Genomic DNA, 18,150 nt, shown 5'->3' with positions numbered 1-18,150 from the left:
TTCCGCTCATATATTATTTTAGTCCGTACGGGTGAAACCAGCTAAGGATTGCGTTGAAGCTCCTATCGCTTGTATTCATTCAAATGTCGGCTCAGAGCCCACACTGCTGTAGACCACGCTACCGGTAGGGTAAATTCTGATTCCTATCAATTCAAACTGCCTACTTCGGCCCTACCAGAAAGCACCAGAGTCACAAAAAAGCGTTAGGTATGCATGTATGATTAGAGCAGCCCCCTGACACACGCTGCTAAAAGTGGTTCGCGAAATGTCCCTCGATTCTGTCGCCAATTTCCACCACTGGTGGCGCTAGTAGTTACCTGACGAGCTTGCGCGCGGTCAACGAGGGCAGCGAGCGTGTCCGAAGTCCACTAGCGCCACGTAGAGGAACTAAAAAACGGGGACAAGACGCGTACAATTTTTTAGTATACGAGTAGTGGTGAGTGTCAGGGGGCTGGCTTGAAGCATATCACGGACTTGTGGAGCATATACATGAGACGGCTAATTTTTTACACCGGATAAATTATGTTGGCAACGCAGAGAAACCTACAGCGCCATCACGGTCTTACATACAGATCTGGAAACTCTGGTGGTGGGGGGCGACTCACTTCTTGAGTCCGCTTTCAATAATTCTTAGATTGGCCGCAAGGGTCGCTGTAACCTAGTAGGGTCACCCGTGTCACCTGTGAGCGACAGAGATAGAAAAAAATTCTCTCTGTTGGCGCAAGCGCGCTACAGCCTAACCGGCCCTACTAGATAGTAGCGATAGCAACGCAGTGCCGAAACCGTAAACTACAAATTGATTCAATATGTGAGTCATTCCTAGCCACGGTCTTACATACGGAGTTTCCAGACCTGTATGTAAGACCGTGGTTCAGCCTCCTTACCTCTAGTCTCCATGATAGGAGTTTCCAGACCTGTATGTAAGACCGTGCCCCCACCCGTGTCACCTGTGAGCGACAGAGATAGAAAAAATTTCTCTCTGTTGGCGCAAGCGCGCTACAGCCTAACCGGCCCTACTAGGGCCGTGTTCGAAGATTGACTGACAGTACTGTCAGCAATCCTTTATCTCTTTTGCGCTTCCAAATTCGCGAATAGCTCTGACTCTGTCCTAGGGAGTTTTCAGTACTGTCAGTCAATTTACGAACACGGCCTAGATAGTGGGAGCTTTCCAGCAAGGAGACACAGTGTGAAACTGTGTTAAACGGTCGAACACTGTGCCTTAGTGCTTGTTGGAACGCTTTGAGGTTCTTAATTCAGTCACTAGAGTCCGCTCATGCATTATACCAAAAATCTAGGATCATTGAGCGCTCCAGGAAAAAAAAAACATTTGTGAAACGCGTGTAGATTATCATTGCATTTAATAAATAAATATAAACAATACCATACTAGAGCACTGTACGTGAGCCACACAAGCAAAGGCACCACTAGCGACACCTAGCTGTTAGGGGGATAGCTCGTCCGAGCATCCCAACTTTTCTTGCTTCAAATAGCCTGCAGGCCGTACGCTTCTGTGTGACTCAATCTTCGTTGCCTGTATATAAAACCGTGAGCGCCATAGTAAGCTGAGCGCGAACAGGGTGGACAATTGAAGGCTGCGTAACGCTTAGGGTGCGTTCCGGAATTTGCTGGCAGTGCTAAAAACTTCCTAGGACAGAGGCTGAGCTCCTCGCGAACTCGCAGTGCAACAGAGATAAAATATTGGTTACAGTACTTGGAGCTAATATTGAACGCACCCTTAGTACACACATACATTCTTTAATCTTGGGAATGATCTCACAAATTAGAAACTTGTTCATATACATTTCCCATAATCTTACGGCAGGTGGGTACGTATATACTGTATAATGCTTTCATGAAGCTATCACCAAACATAAGGGAAACAATAAGGTTTTGATCTGTATTATAGTTTTGGCGGGACAAGTCCAAGGACAGCATACCTAGAACGAACGTAAGGGAACGGGATCTGTTGCGACATCTCGCGTCGGTCGGACAACAATTAAACGCTCCCCCGGCGATTGGCATTTTCTTGCTCAAGATAGTGATATGCTATCGCTCCATTTGACAGAAGCCTAGATACGGGTGTATAAGGGCGAGTTGTGCGTGCTGCGTGCACTCCGTCAGCGGTGGTGTTACGTTGGCGGTGGATGGACGGACAGATCGCACGGTAGCGTTTTCCAAGGTTTGTCCCAATCGAAAAGATGTTACTCCTATCAACAATTCTACCGATTTCACCCTAGTTTTGCTCTTGGCCTCTACTCTTAGATTTAATAGATGGTTACGGGTTTTTTTATTTCGATAATTAGCGCCGCATCGAAGCTTGGCGTCAAACCAGTTGTCAGATTGCATTCTTCGAATAAGCTTTTGCACAAATTATATGGGCCTCCATATATTACCTGCTTTCAGTATGCGTACCTGTAGCATTCCGAGTGGCGCGGTACACCCATTTGTGCATAAAAATATACTTTAATGCTTGTTGTTGGAATCGTGGATGAGTTACGTACGTATGTTACACACATATCTACACTTTCCTACGTATTGTGTTTGTATGTGCGTTTCGGCATTACCATTTTACGGGTGTGTAATTTCAATACAAACTATCATGCACGGCTCCAATCATAATCGCGATATTAAAGAAATCTAGCGGATGATTTCGAGTCATCAGTTAATAAATGTCTAAAAATTTATTGTTGAATTAACGCTTAGACTGAGTATCACGTATTAATTCCGAAGATACATCATTATAACGTAAATAACGGTAATGTGTGTATGCATGAGTCGTGGAAATACATATAATTTTTTTTTACTTGAAAAATAATGCTCTCAGTTTCTGCAAGATATTATTGAGACATTGAGACTTATTATGATTTTAGTTTACCATTCATATATTTAGTTAAATTCATTCATAAACTTGTTTTGTGGCCGTTGCCAATATCAAAATGTAGATAGAATGCCAATAATTAAGGATGTTTAACATCATCCGGAAAGGATCAAACATGACCATTGAACGTTGAAAAATAGTTCATAATATTCAGTAACCTCTGTCTTATTTACAAATCCTACTGTTTTATCCTTGGATCACCGACATAATCACCATGTACCCTATTTTTCCAAATATAAGTTGATCCCTTGTGTTCACTTTGCATCTCAGGACTTTCTTTTAAGTACTGAATATAAACCTACGTTTATAACTAAATTGATATCACAAGAGTATATTTACTTGTTGATTCATAAATTGCCATTTTCTTAAGTAGGTAAATTTATCAATCAAGCTAAGGTAGATTGAAAAATCGCAGCGTGAATATGATTAGTTTAATTTGATGATTGGACCTTTCATGAGAAACAATTTCAGTCTGTAAGGTAAATTAACTAAAAATCCCTTGTATAAGTCGTCCTCGCGTAAAAGTCGAAGATGATCTTTGAGGATGATGTTAACAACAAAAAACCTTGACTTATACTTGAAACGATATGGTAATTTTTCATCATTGTAAATAGTAAAAATATTGCGAGTTGCATTTCAATACACCTTACAATTAGTATGTATGTTGAAAAGAATTTAAATATGGTATAATCAAACTCTAAAACCATGATTTTTAGCCATTTTTATATTGTTTATATGTATGTTATGTCTGTGAATGGGGTTTACTCCCGAGCGGTAGGAATAAACCGGTTTGGCTTCACTTTTACATACTAGGACAAGCGGAAATCAGTATGAGGGTTGAATAATGTAGAGTTTGTTTGAAATGTTAATTATATATTTATTGCGAAGAAGCTGAGATGGCGGTAAGAACGAAGTGTGCTGTACGAAGCTCTGAAAGAAGTCTAGATGTGACGTTGTTGAGAGTTAGAATAGGAGTGTCTCTAAAGACGAGAAATGTACAGGTGCAGAAAAGGTGTGAAGATGCTGAAGGAAGGGAATAGAATTAGATGAGTAAGCGCGACAGTGAGTAACGTGAGGCTAGGTAGACATAAGAGGACAGGACAGAGACCATAATATTAATATAAGAACTATGGGAGAGTTAGCGAGTAGGAAAAATAGAGAGAGGTGGTACGCCGGACGTGAACATGCATTTTATGTCTTGTGTCTATTTTCAACAATGATAATTCGAACATTCCAACAATTATGTTTCAGCTTTCTTGTAGTTTTGATTTTATGATCCATACGCGACCAATCGAAACTCGTAGCGATTAAGGCCTATGAGTTATGAGCTTGACTTTTTTTTTTTACTATGGAGTGTTGTATTTACAAGATGTGCTCATTTTTCCAGATCGTTCGTTATTATTTCTGTTAAACTTATACATTTGGCCTTTCTTGACAATCTTTCAAAAACGTATCTTATGACGAAACCTTGTCAACTGTACCAATCGAATTTACATATGAAGTCCTGAAACATTAGAGGGTTCAATAAGTGCATTGTATTGTGAAAACAACATCGACTATATTTTACAGAAAAATTCAGTGCAGTTGGTAGCATTATTTCTACTAATTGACCTTTATCCATGTTCAATAAATTTTTTCCTATTTTTTTGAAACTTTGCCTGATTCGAGTCCTAACAACCACTCTGATGCTAATTTGATGTAATTGTCGTAATGCTAATTATCGGACCACACATAAATGTTTGTTGCAGACTGAACAAAGTATCACGATGTTCGAAGCAAATGCGAATAGGACTGTGACCAAACTATGCGCCGAATACGATCCATGGGCTTATGATCTACTCAATGTCAATGCGAATAATCAAGTTAGTTGATTAATAATTTACATATCAGGATCTTTTGATTCTGATCATGCTACCTATAGCTAATTAGTCAGTTTTAAACATATCTCAACTTTTCACAGTAATTAACTTTATTGAAGTTGCTTCATAATTCATTTTAAGAAGACAGGATACTTTCGCTCTTGTTGGAGGCATCTCAGGTCAAACATTTGCTATTCAATCAACCCAACCAGTAATTCTGTACTATTCTATTTTCAGACAAATAATGAGGATGAGGATTGTCAAGATTTAAATAATACCATGGTCAACGATCTTGTTGCCAAAATTCTTGATGACGATTCAAATATTGCCGAAGATAATTTCACAGATGGACAAACCAGATTACCGCAATATCAGTCCGAATATTCCAAGCATATTGATCTTCATACTACTAACGAATTATTACCTTCTATTTTAAAGCCCAATGGCGTAGCAAGACACCGCAATACCGCTGAGACAGGTGTATCCAATGAATCTCACAGTGAAAAAAATTATCAAAAGTACTGCAGTCGATTACATGCTCTAAGTCTAAATGTGTGTACAGGAAATACATGTGGCGAAGGTAATACCTATTCCAACAGTGTGATAAACGAGCTACAGAGACCTACTGCCCAGCAAAGTAATTTATTGTCCAGCAGCAATTGTTACTTAAATGAAAACAGAAATTATGCATCACTCTCGAATGGACTGCTTACTACGACCAATGGGTTGAATTACAATTCGCGTACACCTAACTGGTCAGAGACATTGGTATCACCAAATTGCACAAAAGATCTGTTCGGGAACTACCAGTCAATTCAGAAACATTGCAATCTTGACTTGAATGTGAATTTATCTTCAAATTTGCCAATGGATTCTCCGAGTTGCACTAGAATAAATGATTGGGAATCACAAAGTAACTGTGATTACCATAGCATTGGAAAACCTAAAAATAATCAAATGCTAAGCATCCATGATTCTTACAATGTAACTACAGCAGGTCAAATGTATAGGCCAAACTCTGTTATGACCGATTTGAGTGGTGATTCTGGTTTTTTGTCCAACTCGCCGTTACAGCATTATTCTCCAGCAGAAACTGGTCTACAAAATTGTATACCTAATAATTTTCAATGTACCAGATTTGATGATTATAGAGACGTACAGGATCCCAATGGTTTAGGTGTGGTCGATAAAACAAATGAGTCCCACTTCCTTCAACAGCAATCGCAAGCTTTGAAAACAGATTCACCAATGGATCAGAGTTATAAACGAATGGTTAACTGCTATCCTTATTTGAATGATTATGCATCGATACCAAAGATTCATCCCAGTAATTCTGAAACTATATCATCAGTAGGAATCATGGATCACAGGATGAACAATAATTTACATACATCGCCGCTTAGTCCTAATGTAAAACAAAGAGATAATCATCAAGTTTATTCTCCCATTGGATTTCCAAGAAATTTAATCTCAAGGAGCTACACTATTATGTCTAATAAACATAGTTACCAAACACCGAATGGATACCAGCGTTATACAACCAATAATGTTGATACATTGAAAGGTACACAGACCACTACTGGGAATAATTACCAGAATAACGTAAAGAAACAAAATATGACATACATGGATTCATTTGATTTCTCGAATGAAATTTCATATCCTTCTTCGATGTCGTTCGCTCCAACATTAGCAGGAAATGCACAAGGCGGTGAAATGCTTAACCAAATGATGAAACAACGCCAACATCAAGGGATCCATCCTGTGCCACCACCCGACGTTTTATTCAACACTGGGTTGGTGCATGCTGGAAATGTTTTTTCCACAGTTTTATCAGTGCCCGTGTCTGTATCTGTTCCACCATTGCACCCGATGTCTGTATTGTTTGGAGGACTCAGGAACAGCACTTCTAGGCGCTCAGGCCCTTCCAGCATATTGCAACTGAGATTGGAGCAGACCTATGAACAGTTCAAGCAACTGGAGAAAGAGCGGAAAAAATGCGAGGCTGGCTTAGCTGCTCACTTTCCTGGAAAACGAGTGACCAGTGCCAATAATATACCTACACCACGTCTACAAGGAAATCCGTCACGTGTTGACCGGCTGATCATTGATCATCTCAGAGAACATGCGCGTGTTATTACCCTTGTGGCTAAGGTAAGAGCATCGGATACTAATCTAGAGAAGCATCCAAAATGCATTCTAATATTTGGTTCAAAATCATTAGAAATATAATTATTTATTTATTGATACACAAGGAGAGCATGTCGCGCCATCATTCTTTTCCTTCTCTAGAAGTAATACTTTGAGTATTACCTAAAGATGCAATAGAACACGTGATCATTGTGCACGTTTCAGGTGTAATTCGTTATTGCAACGTTGTGTGACTAGTATAAAATATAATAGACAGTGAAATATATACATTCAAAAGATATGAAACGGTGTGAGGTATTAGTGAATGAGGGTGGAGCGAATGCAAGGAGGAAGGCTGCAGTGATTCACAGGTAGCGCAGGGGTTCGCATTGCGTTTCACAGGTCTCAGGTGCTTGGTAATCGTTTTCCGGCTGTGCTAAGCACACGTCTGACGTGGATCTTCTGATTTTCCATTTACGCCTCTGATTGGTCTTCTTAAAACTTCGTAGGTGCCGATTTCCTTTTCTCTCTAGACATTAGGTCGTACACCTTTGCCTCAACAAAGGTAAAGGCTCTCTGGCCTAGTGTCGTCTTTTTTCCTGGAATGTCATGAGAACGGTACGTCTGAGTTTGGCAGTTGTGCTGCATGCATGGTTCTTCCACCTTAGATTGCCATCTAGGTATGTACTCAGGATTTTAACACAGTCTGTTCATGCGCACTCGACACCTCCTGCTATGGATAGCCTTCGGAACGCTGGAAGTCTATTCTGGTAGGGGGCAAGGAGAGTGATGCTCATTTTCCTTATGTTTACTATCAGGGAGTTATTCAAGGAGCAAGCAAGTGCTTGTGATAGATCCTTTTCTACGCATTGCTTCAAGTCCTCCCATGAGTAGCCGATGTATACGATGTTTATGTCGTCTGTATAGGAGATGTGTTTCCCAGTGGAGTTAGAAAGCGTAAGGTCGTTGAAGTAAAGGTTGAACATCAGGAGGCCGAAAATGGTACCTTGCGGTATCTGAAATTCCATGATTACCTCCTCGCTGTAGGCATTATTTATCCTTAGTCACCTGAGTATCTTGAAAATCTCATCCATTCACAGGACTGAGGAAGATTGATGCAGGTATCTCTGTCACGATGCCCGAGGTCCTAACGGCATGTGATTATGTTGACTAGCTTTTTACCTACGCTGGCGAAGAATGCGTTGAACTTGTTAGCTACTTTTCTGTATTTTTGGAGTATGTAGCCTTTTTCATCACAGAGTTTGTAAGTATCCTGCTGATTACCCCTACTTCACGTGCGACTCTCTTTATGGTCTCCCATAGCTTCTTTTGGTTGATGGCACACTTCGCTACCGCTGCTCTCTTGTATTTCACTTTCTTGAGCACGGTCGTTAGATTGTTTCTGTACCCTGTGTACTCTTCCGCGATGTCCAGGCTGTTCGGTTTCTTAACTTCTTTCACTGTAGAGGTGTTCCTTATGTTTGATGAAGCTAATTAGTGCTAGCGTGATCCAAGGTTTCTTGTTCTGTGGCCTAGCAGATGAGATACCATACATTTTTATCTTCCAAGCTTGGACCACTTTAATTATTAATTCTTACCATCTCATATTTTCAAGATGGAACGTCTTCGGGGTGCTACAATGAATCAGCGAGTTCACAAAGCTATGGAATATTGGCTTGAAGTTATCAAGTATGTGCAAGAACGACGAAAACAAGAGATAGCAAATGCAACTAAACGCCAGAAAGAAAATCCACACTGCATTCCCATGCACGATGACAAGGGTATGTATCAGTTTATATAATATGCTTATTCTATATGTTGAGGGGGAAGGGTACACCTGTTGATTGAGGTAGGTGATGGAAATGTTATACAGGGCTGATAACTTATTTTCTCTTTCTGCTATTGCTCTCTTGTCCCTTACTTCTTCTCGTTCGTCACAATCGCTGGTCAATAGAACTCTTAAGGCTGGGCTGTTTGCATTGTACTCGGCAGTCTATAACAATAATTGCAACTAATACAGTGTTTTTCTACTATGTGCAGTAATGTAGGCTATAGTACACTTGTAAGATAGATGCGATACTCTTGTACATTAAAAAATCGTGCATCCTTTCGTATTTCAATAATTGCTGTTACATTCTATACAACAATATGGCAGAGATACTTGGTTGTTAATCTGATACAAATGTAGTGACATTGTAATCTATTCTCAAGTTACTGTAGGCTAAAAAAGGCTTTCAGTCTCTTCATTCTCACATGAGGTCAAATTAATCCCACATTCAACTTGATACAACAACTGCTGGGCATGGCTTATTTTCTCATTATTAATGAAAGATTTTCTCTATGAATTATATATTTTTCCTTTACTCTCATAGACACATCTCAGGTGTTGGCGCAAATAAACTATTTTGAAACACCCAACAGAAGCCTATTTTCCATGCCAAATCACGACCTTCAGATTTAATGAAAGAATATCGATTTTTGCCGTTAAAAAAAAAAATACTTTTCTATAATTTCACAAATGTCAAGACCTTCGGGACATGTTTTTTGATACTACAAATGTGTACCTAAAAACATATTCTGCAACGTGGGAAGTATCTTCCATATTCTTTTTCTTTTTTTTCCTTTTTTTGTACTAATTGGATGCATAGTTAAGTTTTGAGATAGTAGTCATTTGAGAATCGATGGGATTTATTTGAACCCATGCGACAATGAAGGGTGAAACGCAAGAAAAATTTGTATCTTTTCAAAACGATCAAAATCAAACCTTATTATTTTATCCTGCTCTTACCCATACTATAAAGCGAATTTCTTGCATCATATTTTCAACACCACTCTGATATTAAATTTGTTCCACTGCTTAATAAACCCTGTCTGGTTTATCTTGTTTTTTCAGATATATTGGCCCTAGCAGGAAGCATTCATGAATTAACTAAGGCATCCCGCTTAGCTAGAACTGGTATGTACAATGCCCTTCAAGCTACACTTTTGTACGATGCCGAATTTGAAAGAAAAGTAATTGAGACGTGCAAAGATACTTTTTTCAATATCAAGCTTAGAGACACCAACAGCACACATCTTTCCAGCCATGTTGACTGTGCTTAAGCAAAACGCGATTTAACTGGTTAAAGTTACTTTTCAGATTATAGATTTGAAGTGTATTGACTGAACCATTAATTCATTTAATTTATAAAGTTATTTTGCAATTGATCAGAAAAACCATCCCGATTTCTGTTTCGCTCATTTCATTTTCTACTTTTAGGGTATTAACTCCTAATGTTATAACAATTTAGTCCCTGCGATAGCTGCCTAATAATGAAGACATTTTTTGCAATTCTTGCAAATGAAAAGCTATTACTTTATCTCAAATATTGTAAGACTAGCTGCGTGCAATAATTCAAGCAAGGTTTGATTAGTCCTCTATCCATAATCATGTTGATATTGCACCAATTGGAGATGATAAGTAGTTGCATACGTCTGCGTATAATTCGTGAATATGGAGCGCAATTGTGATTGAAACTTTTTTACCCCAAAAGCAGAGATTGTGTAGTAACACAAACTCTTTAGACACATGGCAACTCTGTGCCATACGGCAATTATGTTACTTTGTTGCAAACTATTGAAAAAACAAATAACATGTGAACGAACTCACCAGGGTTAGTTTCTAGGTGGAATTGCATATCAACGAAACATTGAGAATTTCACGAACAGTTAAGAGCTTGTACGAGTATGTGTAGTAAAATTTTCAAGGCTGGACATTTTAGGTCTGCAAACGATTACTAGGATTAAAAGTTTTTCCATCTCTAGTTTAGTAATTGGATTTAAAATTATTAAGAATATGATCACAACGCAACTTTTTGACTACTAACCTTTAAAATATCTTTGTTGTGCTAAAAAATTAAGTTATAACCGTCATCTTAACTCGCCGTTAGATTTCTCTAATAGTTTGACGTCTCAGTTGTTACAAGTATTTAGATATTTAGGGCAATTGTCAATTTTCGTCTGTAGGTGCGAAGAAAATTGTCTAGTAGATGGAATGTTACAAAGAAAAAAAGTAGTTAAAATGCTAGATAGAATTTTTAGAATAGATATATGTGGCCTTTCCTAATTACGACCCGAACAATGTGACATTTAACTAATTTTCATGCGATTTTTAAGAGGTATTTTCAACTAACATATATTTATTACGAATGTACTTCGTTTAATGAATGTAGCAAGGTAATTGATATCGACGTCGCAAAGCAATCCAAATGCTGTCCACTACACTATACATATATTATTATATTGACAATTGAGTGATTGCATATAATGCTAAATATAGTGAATATCTGAGACGGAATTTAATATTCAATCTATATACGAAGTAAGTCTAGCCTCTAAATACCGAAATTTTGTTGAGTTTATCGCTCGTGCATTGTACTACATACATCATATTTGATAAGAAATTTTGCCACAGATTTTATATAAAACTTGTAGCTGCACAAAAATCGGAGATCGGGACGTATCCGAATTTGTTGTAGTGATGTAGAATCCATAGCGTAACTCTTTGAGGATCAAACTTCAAAAAGTATCGTGATAATTATCGAGTATCGGCATAATTTTGCTAAATGCATTCGATCAGTTATCTTGGTAACATACCGCAAGTCTTCAGCACACGCGTACAAGAACCGTACATATTGCAGTTGCTACAAACTGCTCAGTTTTTAACATTTTTATGATTCAATCTTGCGTCCGCTAGTAAAATATCACAAACAAGGCTTTTGCTTATGTATAGATAAATATTTTCATTGACTAGATGAATATGAGATTCAAACGTAGCGGTAGAGAAATGGTCAATTTGTGAAAAGAAGCTGAGAGAAAAACGAGAGTAACAAGGTCTAGAATTAATCGTCAAATGGCAAAAGGAGTTGAAAATTAAACAGGCTGAAATAGCTGATTAACAAAATAGAAGCATAACACAAATGTGAGTGGCGACTTGGGCGCCATGCTTCTAAAAGTTCCCTTTTGGCATTTGCAGAGTATTAACTGTGATAACTTTTATGCCAATACTGTAAATTATACTCAACTCCCTACTATATAACTTAAATATCTTTTAACTACTTTAACAAACTGCCTACTGGATATTGTTATCAACTGGAATCTGATTGTAAAAGTTTTCAACTTTAAAATTTGTTGTATCATCGCGTAACATAATTACTATAAATCAATTGAGCAGTCATTATAAACATATTAGGCATGCAACAGCTATAGTACTTAAACCGACAATGAGATATCCAAACCCATTTGCACGCACAACGACATGTGCATGTCCAGGCTTACGCCTAACCAGTGGATAACGTCAACTGATTGTAATGTCCATAGGTGTCAAATATATAGCAGGGTGTTAGTGTGTTAGCTGGTTGTTATTTAGCCTCGCGTGTTACAGGGTGGCCACAACATCTCTCCAAGTAACAATCGATTGACGTTTTTCTTTACCATGCAACACAAAGCAAATAACATGTAATGATGTTCCCACCAACTTCCGTGCTTATCTGTTGCTTTAGTATTATACTTTTCGATGATTCATAGATTATGAGATGCAAATGTTCAATGAGATATAAAAATAGGAATTTAAAAATGTTATTACGAAATGGAGAGATAAAAGAGCCAGGCCTGCATAATATAATATAATAAAATATAATATAATATAATATAATATAATAACCTAACGGTCATTATATAAGTAACATTTAATGGTAATATCGAGTTGATATAGTATAGCGCTAGTAGGTACATGTCCGACAATCCTAGTTTAATTGCATGTGATATTACTAAATATGTAAGTACATTAATAACAAGAATATTTAATATATATTATAATATAAATACGTAAATTAATATTGAACAAAAATGACCAATGTTAAGCTATAATATCGGCAAGAATTACCTATACATATATTTAAGCTAAAACAATTTTCAAGGCATAAGTATATACCTGTTCAGACATTACAATGCCAGCACACTTATGTGGGTACACACATAATATTCAACACATTGATGATATTTTATTCAAATATTTTCTATTCGTTGAAACTTGCCAATTACATGTAGGAATTTAAATAATATATAATGATTATCGCTGTGACGTCTGATTCGTTTGATGTAACTCTGATTAATCGGTGTTACTAGGATTGTCTGGTGTCATATATTCTGATAGTTTAGCCCAGGCCATGAGTCTGCAGAAACTTCGTACGTTTCGTGTAACTGTTTGATTCTTGCGAGATTCCCTTCAATATTTCAATGATGCGATATACGTTAATGCAAGCAGTTGACCGTTGTGAAGTAACGAGAAAAAGGAAGGAAGAGGAGAAGAATTAGAAATATCAAAAATCGCTGTTCTTTTAGCCAAGTGATATATAACAGGATTATTCCGAGTTATAAAATTTTTGTAATTTATATCATTATCAGTAATATCATATGATCAAATTATGCGTTGCTTACGTATTGAATATATGTTGAGCGTATTGTACGTTGTATTCATCATTGTATTCTTTGGCTGTGGTGATAAAATCAAAAACCACTCAATAGGACCTTTCTGAAAGACCTTTTTTTTTTTTTTTTTTGTCTACTTTCAGTTGTATTTTTTGGTAGAAATGTGCAAGATTTCCATATGTTCTAAGTTGTAACACATTTGTTTCTATGCCATCTGTTCCCACATCTTTCAAAGTTGAGACTATATTAGTGAAATATTGGTACAGTCCTTATGCATGATTAATGAATTGTGTGGCTTGCATATATCCTGTTAAATATTTATTGGCAAAAAATAAATTTACAAACGGTCAACTGGTAGCTTTGCCTTCCAAGGTAATTGTAATAGACGGCTCAATGTAAAATGACAAGTCTGGTTTATAAGAATACTAATTGTAGAAATATCTAACACACACACACACACACACACACACACACACACACACACACACACACACACACACACACACACACACACACACCCGCGCAAATGCAGTAGAAAAACAGTAAACAAACACAATACATAATACTATATGTGGGGATATTATAATATATAATGTATCAATATAATATAATAATTGTTTCTACGTTACAACGTGTAAGCGCATATCATAAATATATGTTGGGCGGTCATTTTCTAGTTTCATGGACCAGTATTAACTATAGAAATATTGTTATAAAGGACTGATAGAATAGATTTGGACGAGTCATTGCTAAATTATCTAAGAGAAGAGCTTGATTAATGTGATTCCGAGGAAGTTTTTTTTGTTGAAACTTCAATCTAATATGTTTAGCTGGTGTTGCATATGTGTCACTTCTGTTCGTAACAATAGATGAGTAACTTATTTGCCAAGCATCTGTACATCATATAAAATTATGTTCTGGTTGTTGTTAACTTTCGTACAGTTATAGCAGTTGGCGAAATTTAATTAAACTGATAAAAATCAGCGGTTACTAACGGAATATGGCCAGCTAAATAGCATACGTACCTATTTGTATATTTGTTCGCATCTGCTCTATATTGTCAGGGAAAACTACGAAATTATCATTATTCTCACAGTCGAAACTTTGTTCGACGTTTTAGGATAAATATTGTAAATTGAATTATTTGTTGTTGCGTCTACTCTTCGACGCTAATTGTCACAATTGTAAATAAGATAAACACATCGTTTTGTTTTGTCATGACAGATTTCAATATACATCGAATGCAAATAATACAGCCTACGTAATCTAGTTCGAGAGCGCATTTTTGGTTAGAGCTATCGTACTGAACATTTCTCTGCTTTTTTCAAGTAATATTTGCTCAATAGTTCCTTGTACAAAATTCAATTTCAATTCTGTCAATGCATTATTAGTATCACAGCGTTGCATACAGCTGTCAGATTTAAATATGGTTAGGTGCTAGTACCTGTGTACCCAAGTATGGAAGAGAACAAATTTTCCGCAAGATTATTAGAATTGTTGGGAATATGGGAATTTTTAAGTGTGGAATGTCTTTTACTAGTATTCAGTGTTTATACGTGAATAGAATACAGCTAGTTGTCGGATGAATGTTAAGCATATGGAATAATTAGCTTTAGGAAATCCTCAATCAAATTATCTGAATATCAGCCTTTTTGTTGAATTGAACATGAATTGATATCCATTGCATTGAATACGAAGGCATAAAAGTCTATTTTTACTGTTGGAAACTCTAAATGGTTTGTTAGAAAAGCTTCGTATAGCAAGCAATTTGCATAACTCTAGGTAAGGATTATTTGTGTATTATAGGGAGTTTTTTTTAATTATAACACGATAGGTATTGTGGTAAAACTTAGCTACTGTACGATGATTATAGTGATTGTATAATATATTTGGCAACAATGCAGTTGCATCAACAACCAGTTGAAACCGTATTCTTTGAAGAGAAAAATAATAATACTCAATACGTGGACCACTATGCATATATATAAATATATATACAGACACACACACAACGATTATATTACAATAATATATCATTAAAGTGAATTTTGTATGGAACATTACAGGAAATATTTTGAAACTGAATTAGTTATTCAAAATGTCATGTGTAAGAAAATTTGATTGAGGAGCACATAGTCAATCTCTGGTTTTAATGGTTTTAGGAAATATATTTTTCATGCACCTGTTAAGTTTTAAATAATGATTCCATGTGCAATAAATGTGTAAATATTACAAACAATTTCTTTCTCGTGAATAAGCGTATTGGATTGTACCACTAACGGTGAAAAAGGTAAATAGTGGAGTCTAGGTATTTATAGTTTGCACAGTGTCAATAATTGATTAGCGTACAATGTGAATACCTATTGTTTACAGTGTTTGGTCATTTTTACTGACAAATGTATCTTACGATAGTCATTTTGGTGGTGAAACCGACTTAAATCGTAAATAGTCTAGATTATTAGATCAGGTATGCTATATATGTATAATGTGATACGACAATTTTGTTATTAGTATGCATAACGTGTTAAGCATTAGGCAATGTCATATTGGTGAATGGACTGCGTTTTTGAGATTGCAAAAATGGAACATGTGAGAACCGCAAAGGGTTGATGATAGCGGTTTGAGGTGAGGGTTAGAGAACAGGAAAAATAAGAACTGATTGATTAATTGTTTCTATTATTTTAATTTATTTTTAGTAATGACTAGAACGAAGTGTAGTTTAATTTTTAACTTGTTGAGTTATGCTATCAAAAGGAACGATAACATGAGAATTTATATTTTGCTTCCACTAATCTTAAGCTGAATTGTCAGTGTCTTCAACTCTACCTTTGATTCTGGCAAATAGAACTATTATTGTACTGCTACTGCTACTGCTACTGCTACTGCTACTGCTACTGCTACTGCTACTGCTACTGCTACTGCTACTGCTACTGCTACTACTACTACTACTACTTTCATATTTTTTTAAATTAAATTTCATATTTGTAACAACCGCAATTAACCGGCAAAGTTTGGTTTCTTATTATTCTGAGATGAATTTAAGTGCTCTGAAACAGTGTACTACGGTACAACTTGTTCATACTTACGATTATAGACGAGTATTCGATTAAAGAATCATTTAGGGTATTGTTGTGATCACAGAACACCTAACACGAACTAAAGTAATAATAGTTACCTAGGCTTGGCATTTCTATTTGTAATTTTTATCTTTGTCTGTTCTGTCGATGTTGAATATTTGTCCAGTGTATTTTACTTTGTATGTAGATTTAGAACGACACGTTTTAGATAACTTTGGAATATTCTTAGTGAAGATTTAAAATTAGAAAAGCAAACATCAGCTAGATTGTGATTAATTTTAAAAATATACTGTCGTTCGTCATTTTTTTGATATTGAAATAGTGATGGGGCAAAGAAAAAAAAAATATATATATATATATTTTTTATCTACTGACATTTATATTTGAGTTGGAGATGCAAGAATCATTTTTTCTTTTCGAAAGTCAACTAGTCTATATCTTTGTTTATGCTTGTAACCTATAGAGATTTCATAGCCTGATTACAAAATTAAGTTCTGAACCTTCGAAATTATTTTACTGTGAAGCATAACGATTCCACTAAAAAAAACTTTGAGATGAGAGTATAAACGTACTGTGTATTATGCATACGGAACATCCCATGTCAATTCGACCAGGTCTTGACACTCATATTTTTTATGGCTATAGTAAGACTTCAAAAACCCCTAAATTTTTTTTCACGTCTTTCTGCACAATTCTCTATGAGCAGTGATCGTTAAAACTCGTGAAAAACGTATTGCTCGTAAAACCTGAAAACATATCAAAATTGCTGTATTTTGTTTCGATAATTTTGACACAAAACCCCGTAATGGTAAACGATGTCTTTCTAGGTGTCTAGTCATTTACAACATTTTTTTTTAACCAAAACGCGGGCAAATGATCATTAAAATTAAATCTCAAATGTTTTCCGGTCGGTAAAAATTTGTTCATGAATCCTCAAAAAGAAGCTATGCCACAATTATTGGGATGAAATACTGCGGTTTTTTCCGATTTCAAAATACAGGATGTTTTTTCACGATTTCTTGACCCTTATTGTTCGTAAGGGATTTTTCAGAAAAATGTAAAAAATTAATTTAGATGTTTACAAGGACCTACTGATCCAGAAAAAATGTCGCGAAAAAAAAATATGCGGCACAGGACCTAATGGAGTTGAAATGGAATGCACAATAGGTGTCGTTTTCATAATACGTTTACATATTATCAGATTCAAATGGGCGTGAAGGTCATGTGTATACTTTGTGCACATCGATTCAACAGTAGTCCGTTGAAAAACTCTGAATTTGTATGTGGATACATTTATACACTGAACCGTGTCTGGATTAGATGTATGCATATTTTTGTAACACCTGAATTCAACCAGATCATTGTAATCGTTCATAAATTTTATTAACATCCGAATTTAATGCATTATGTTGGATAAAACTTTACTCCCATTTCTATTGCTAAACAAAGCATATACTAAATTCCAAAAAAAAAAAAAAAAAAAAGAAGAAGAAATATAAAATGTTTAAGTTTCATGTCCAATTATAAACATTTTTATCGTGGAAAATGAAGACGTGATTAAATGATTGGTTTGCACTTGAGAAAGTCAAAGCTTTTACGTCTGTATGTATGATATTGCCTACGAACTTAGAGCCCTCGTAATGTTAATTGAATAAACCATTGGTAGATGATCTTCCACAAAGTTGATGTACAATAAAGTTTGTGCCACACGGTTTGCAACTACTAACATTATTCTCGG

The 18,150-nt window shown here is 36.1% G+C and overlaps 1 protein-coding gene across 2 annotated transcripts; it reads left to right on the top strand.

The window, feature by feature from the left end:
• Positions 1–1,566: 1,566 nt before the first annotated feature.
• On the top strand, positions 1,567–13,776 carry LOC124221994 (putative uncharacterized protein DDB_G0282499). Of its 2 annotated transcripts, none has more exons than XM_046632503.2 (6): positions 1,567–1,822; positions 1,907–2,179; positions 4,627–4,740; positions 4,975–6,891; positions 8,483–8,648; positions 9,761–13,776. In XM_046632503.2, the coding sequence occupies exons 3-6, from the start codon at positions 4,645–4,647 to the stop codon at positions 9,967–9,969; spliced, it is 2,388 nt and encodes a 795-aa protein (XP_046488459.1). In that variant the 5' UTR covers positions 1,567–1,822; positions 1,907–2,179; positions 4,627–4,644; the 3' UTR covers positions 9,970–13,776. The 2 variants fall into 2 exon arrangements, with proteins under 2 accessions (XP_046488459.1, XP_046488458.1); XM_046632502.2 differs by having other exon boundaries at positions 1,567–1,826.
• The last annotated feature ends 4,374 nt before the right edge of the window (positions 13,777–18,150 follow it).

The sequence above is a fragment of the Neodiprion pinetum genome, chromosome 6 (assembly GCF_021155775.2).
Source record: "Neodiprion pinetum isolate iyNeoPine1 chromosome 6, iyNeoPine1.2, whole genome shotgun sequence".
NCBI lineage: Eukaryota > Metazoa > Arthropoda > Insecta > Hymenoptera > Diprionidae > Neodiprion > Neodiprion pinetum.
The sequence above is the reverse complement of the archived record's forward strand: the minus strand, read 5'-3'. Positions and strand labels throughout refer to the sequence as shown.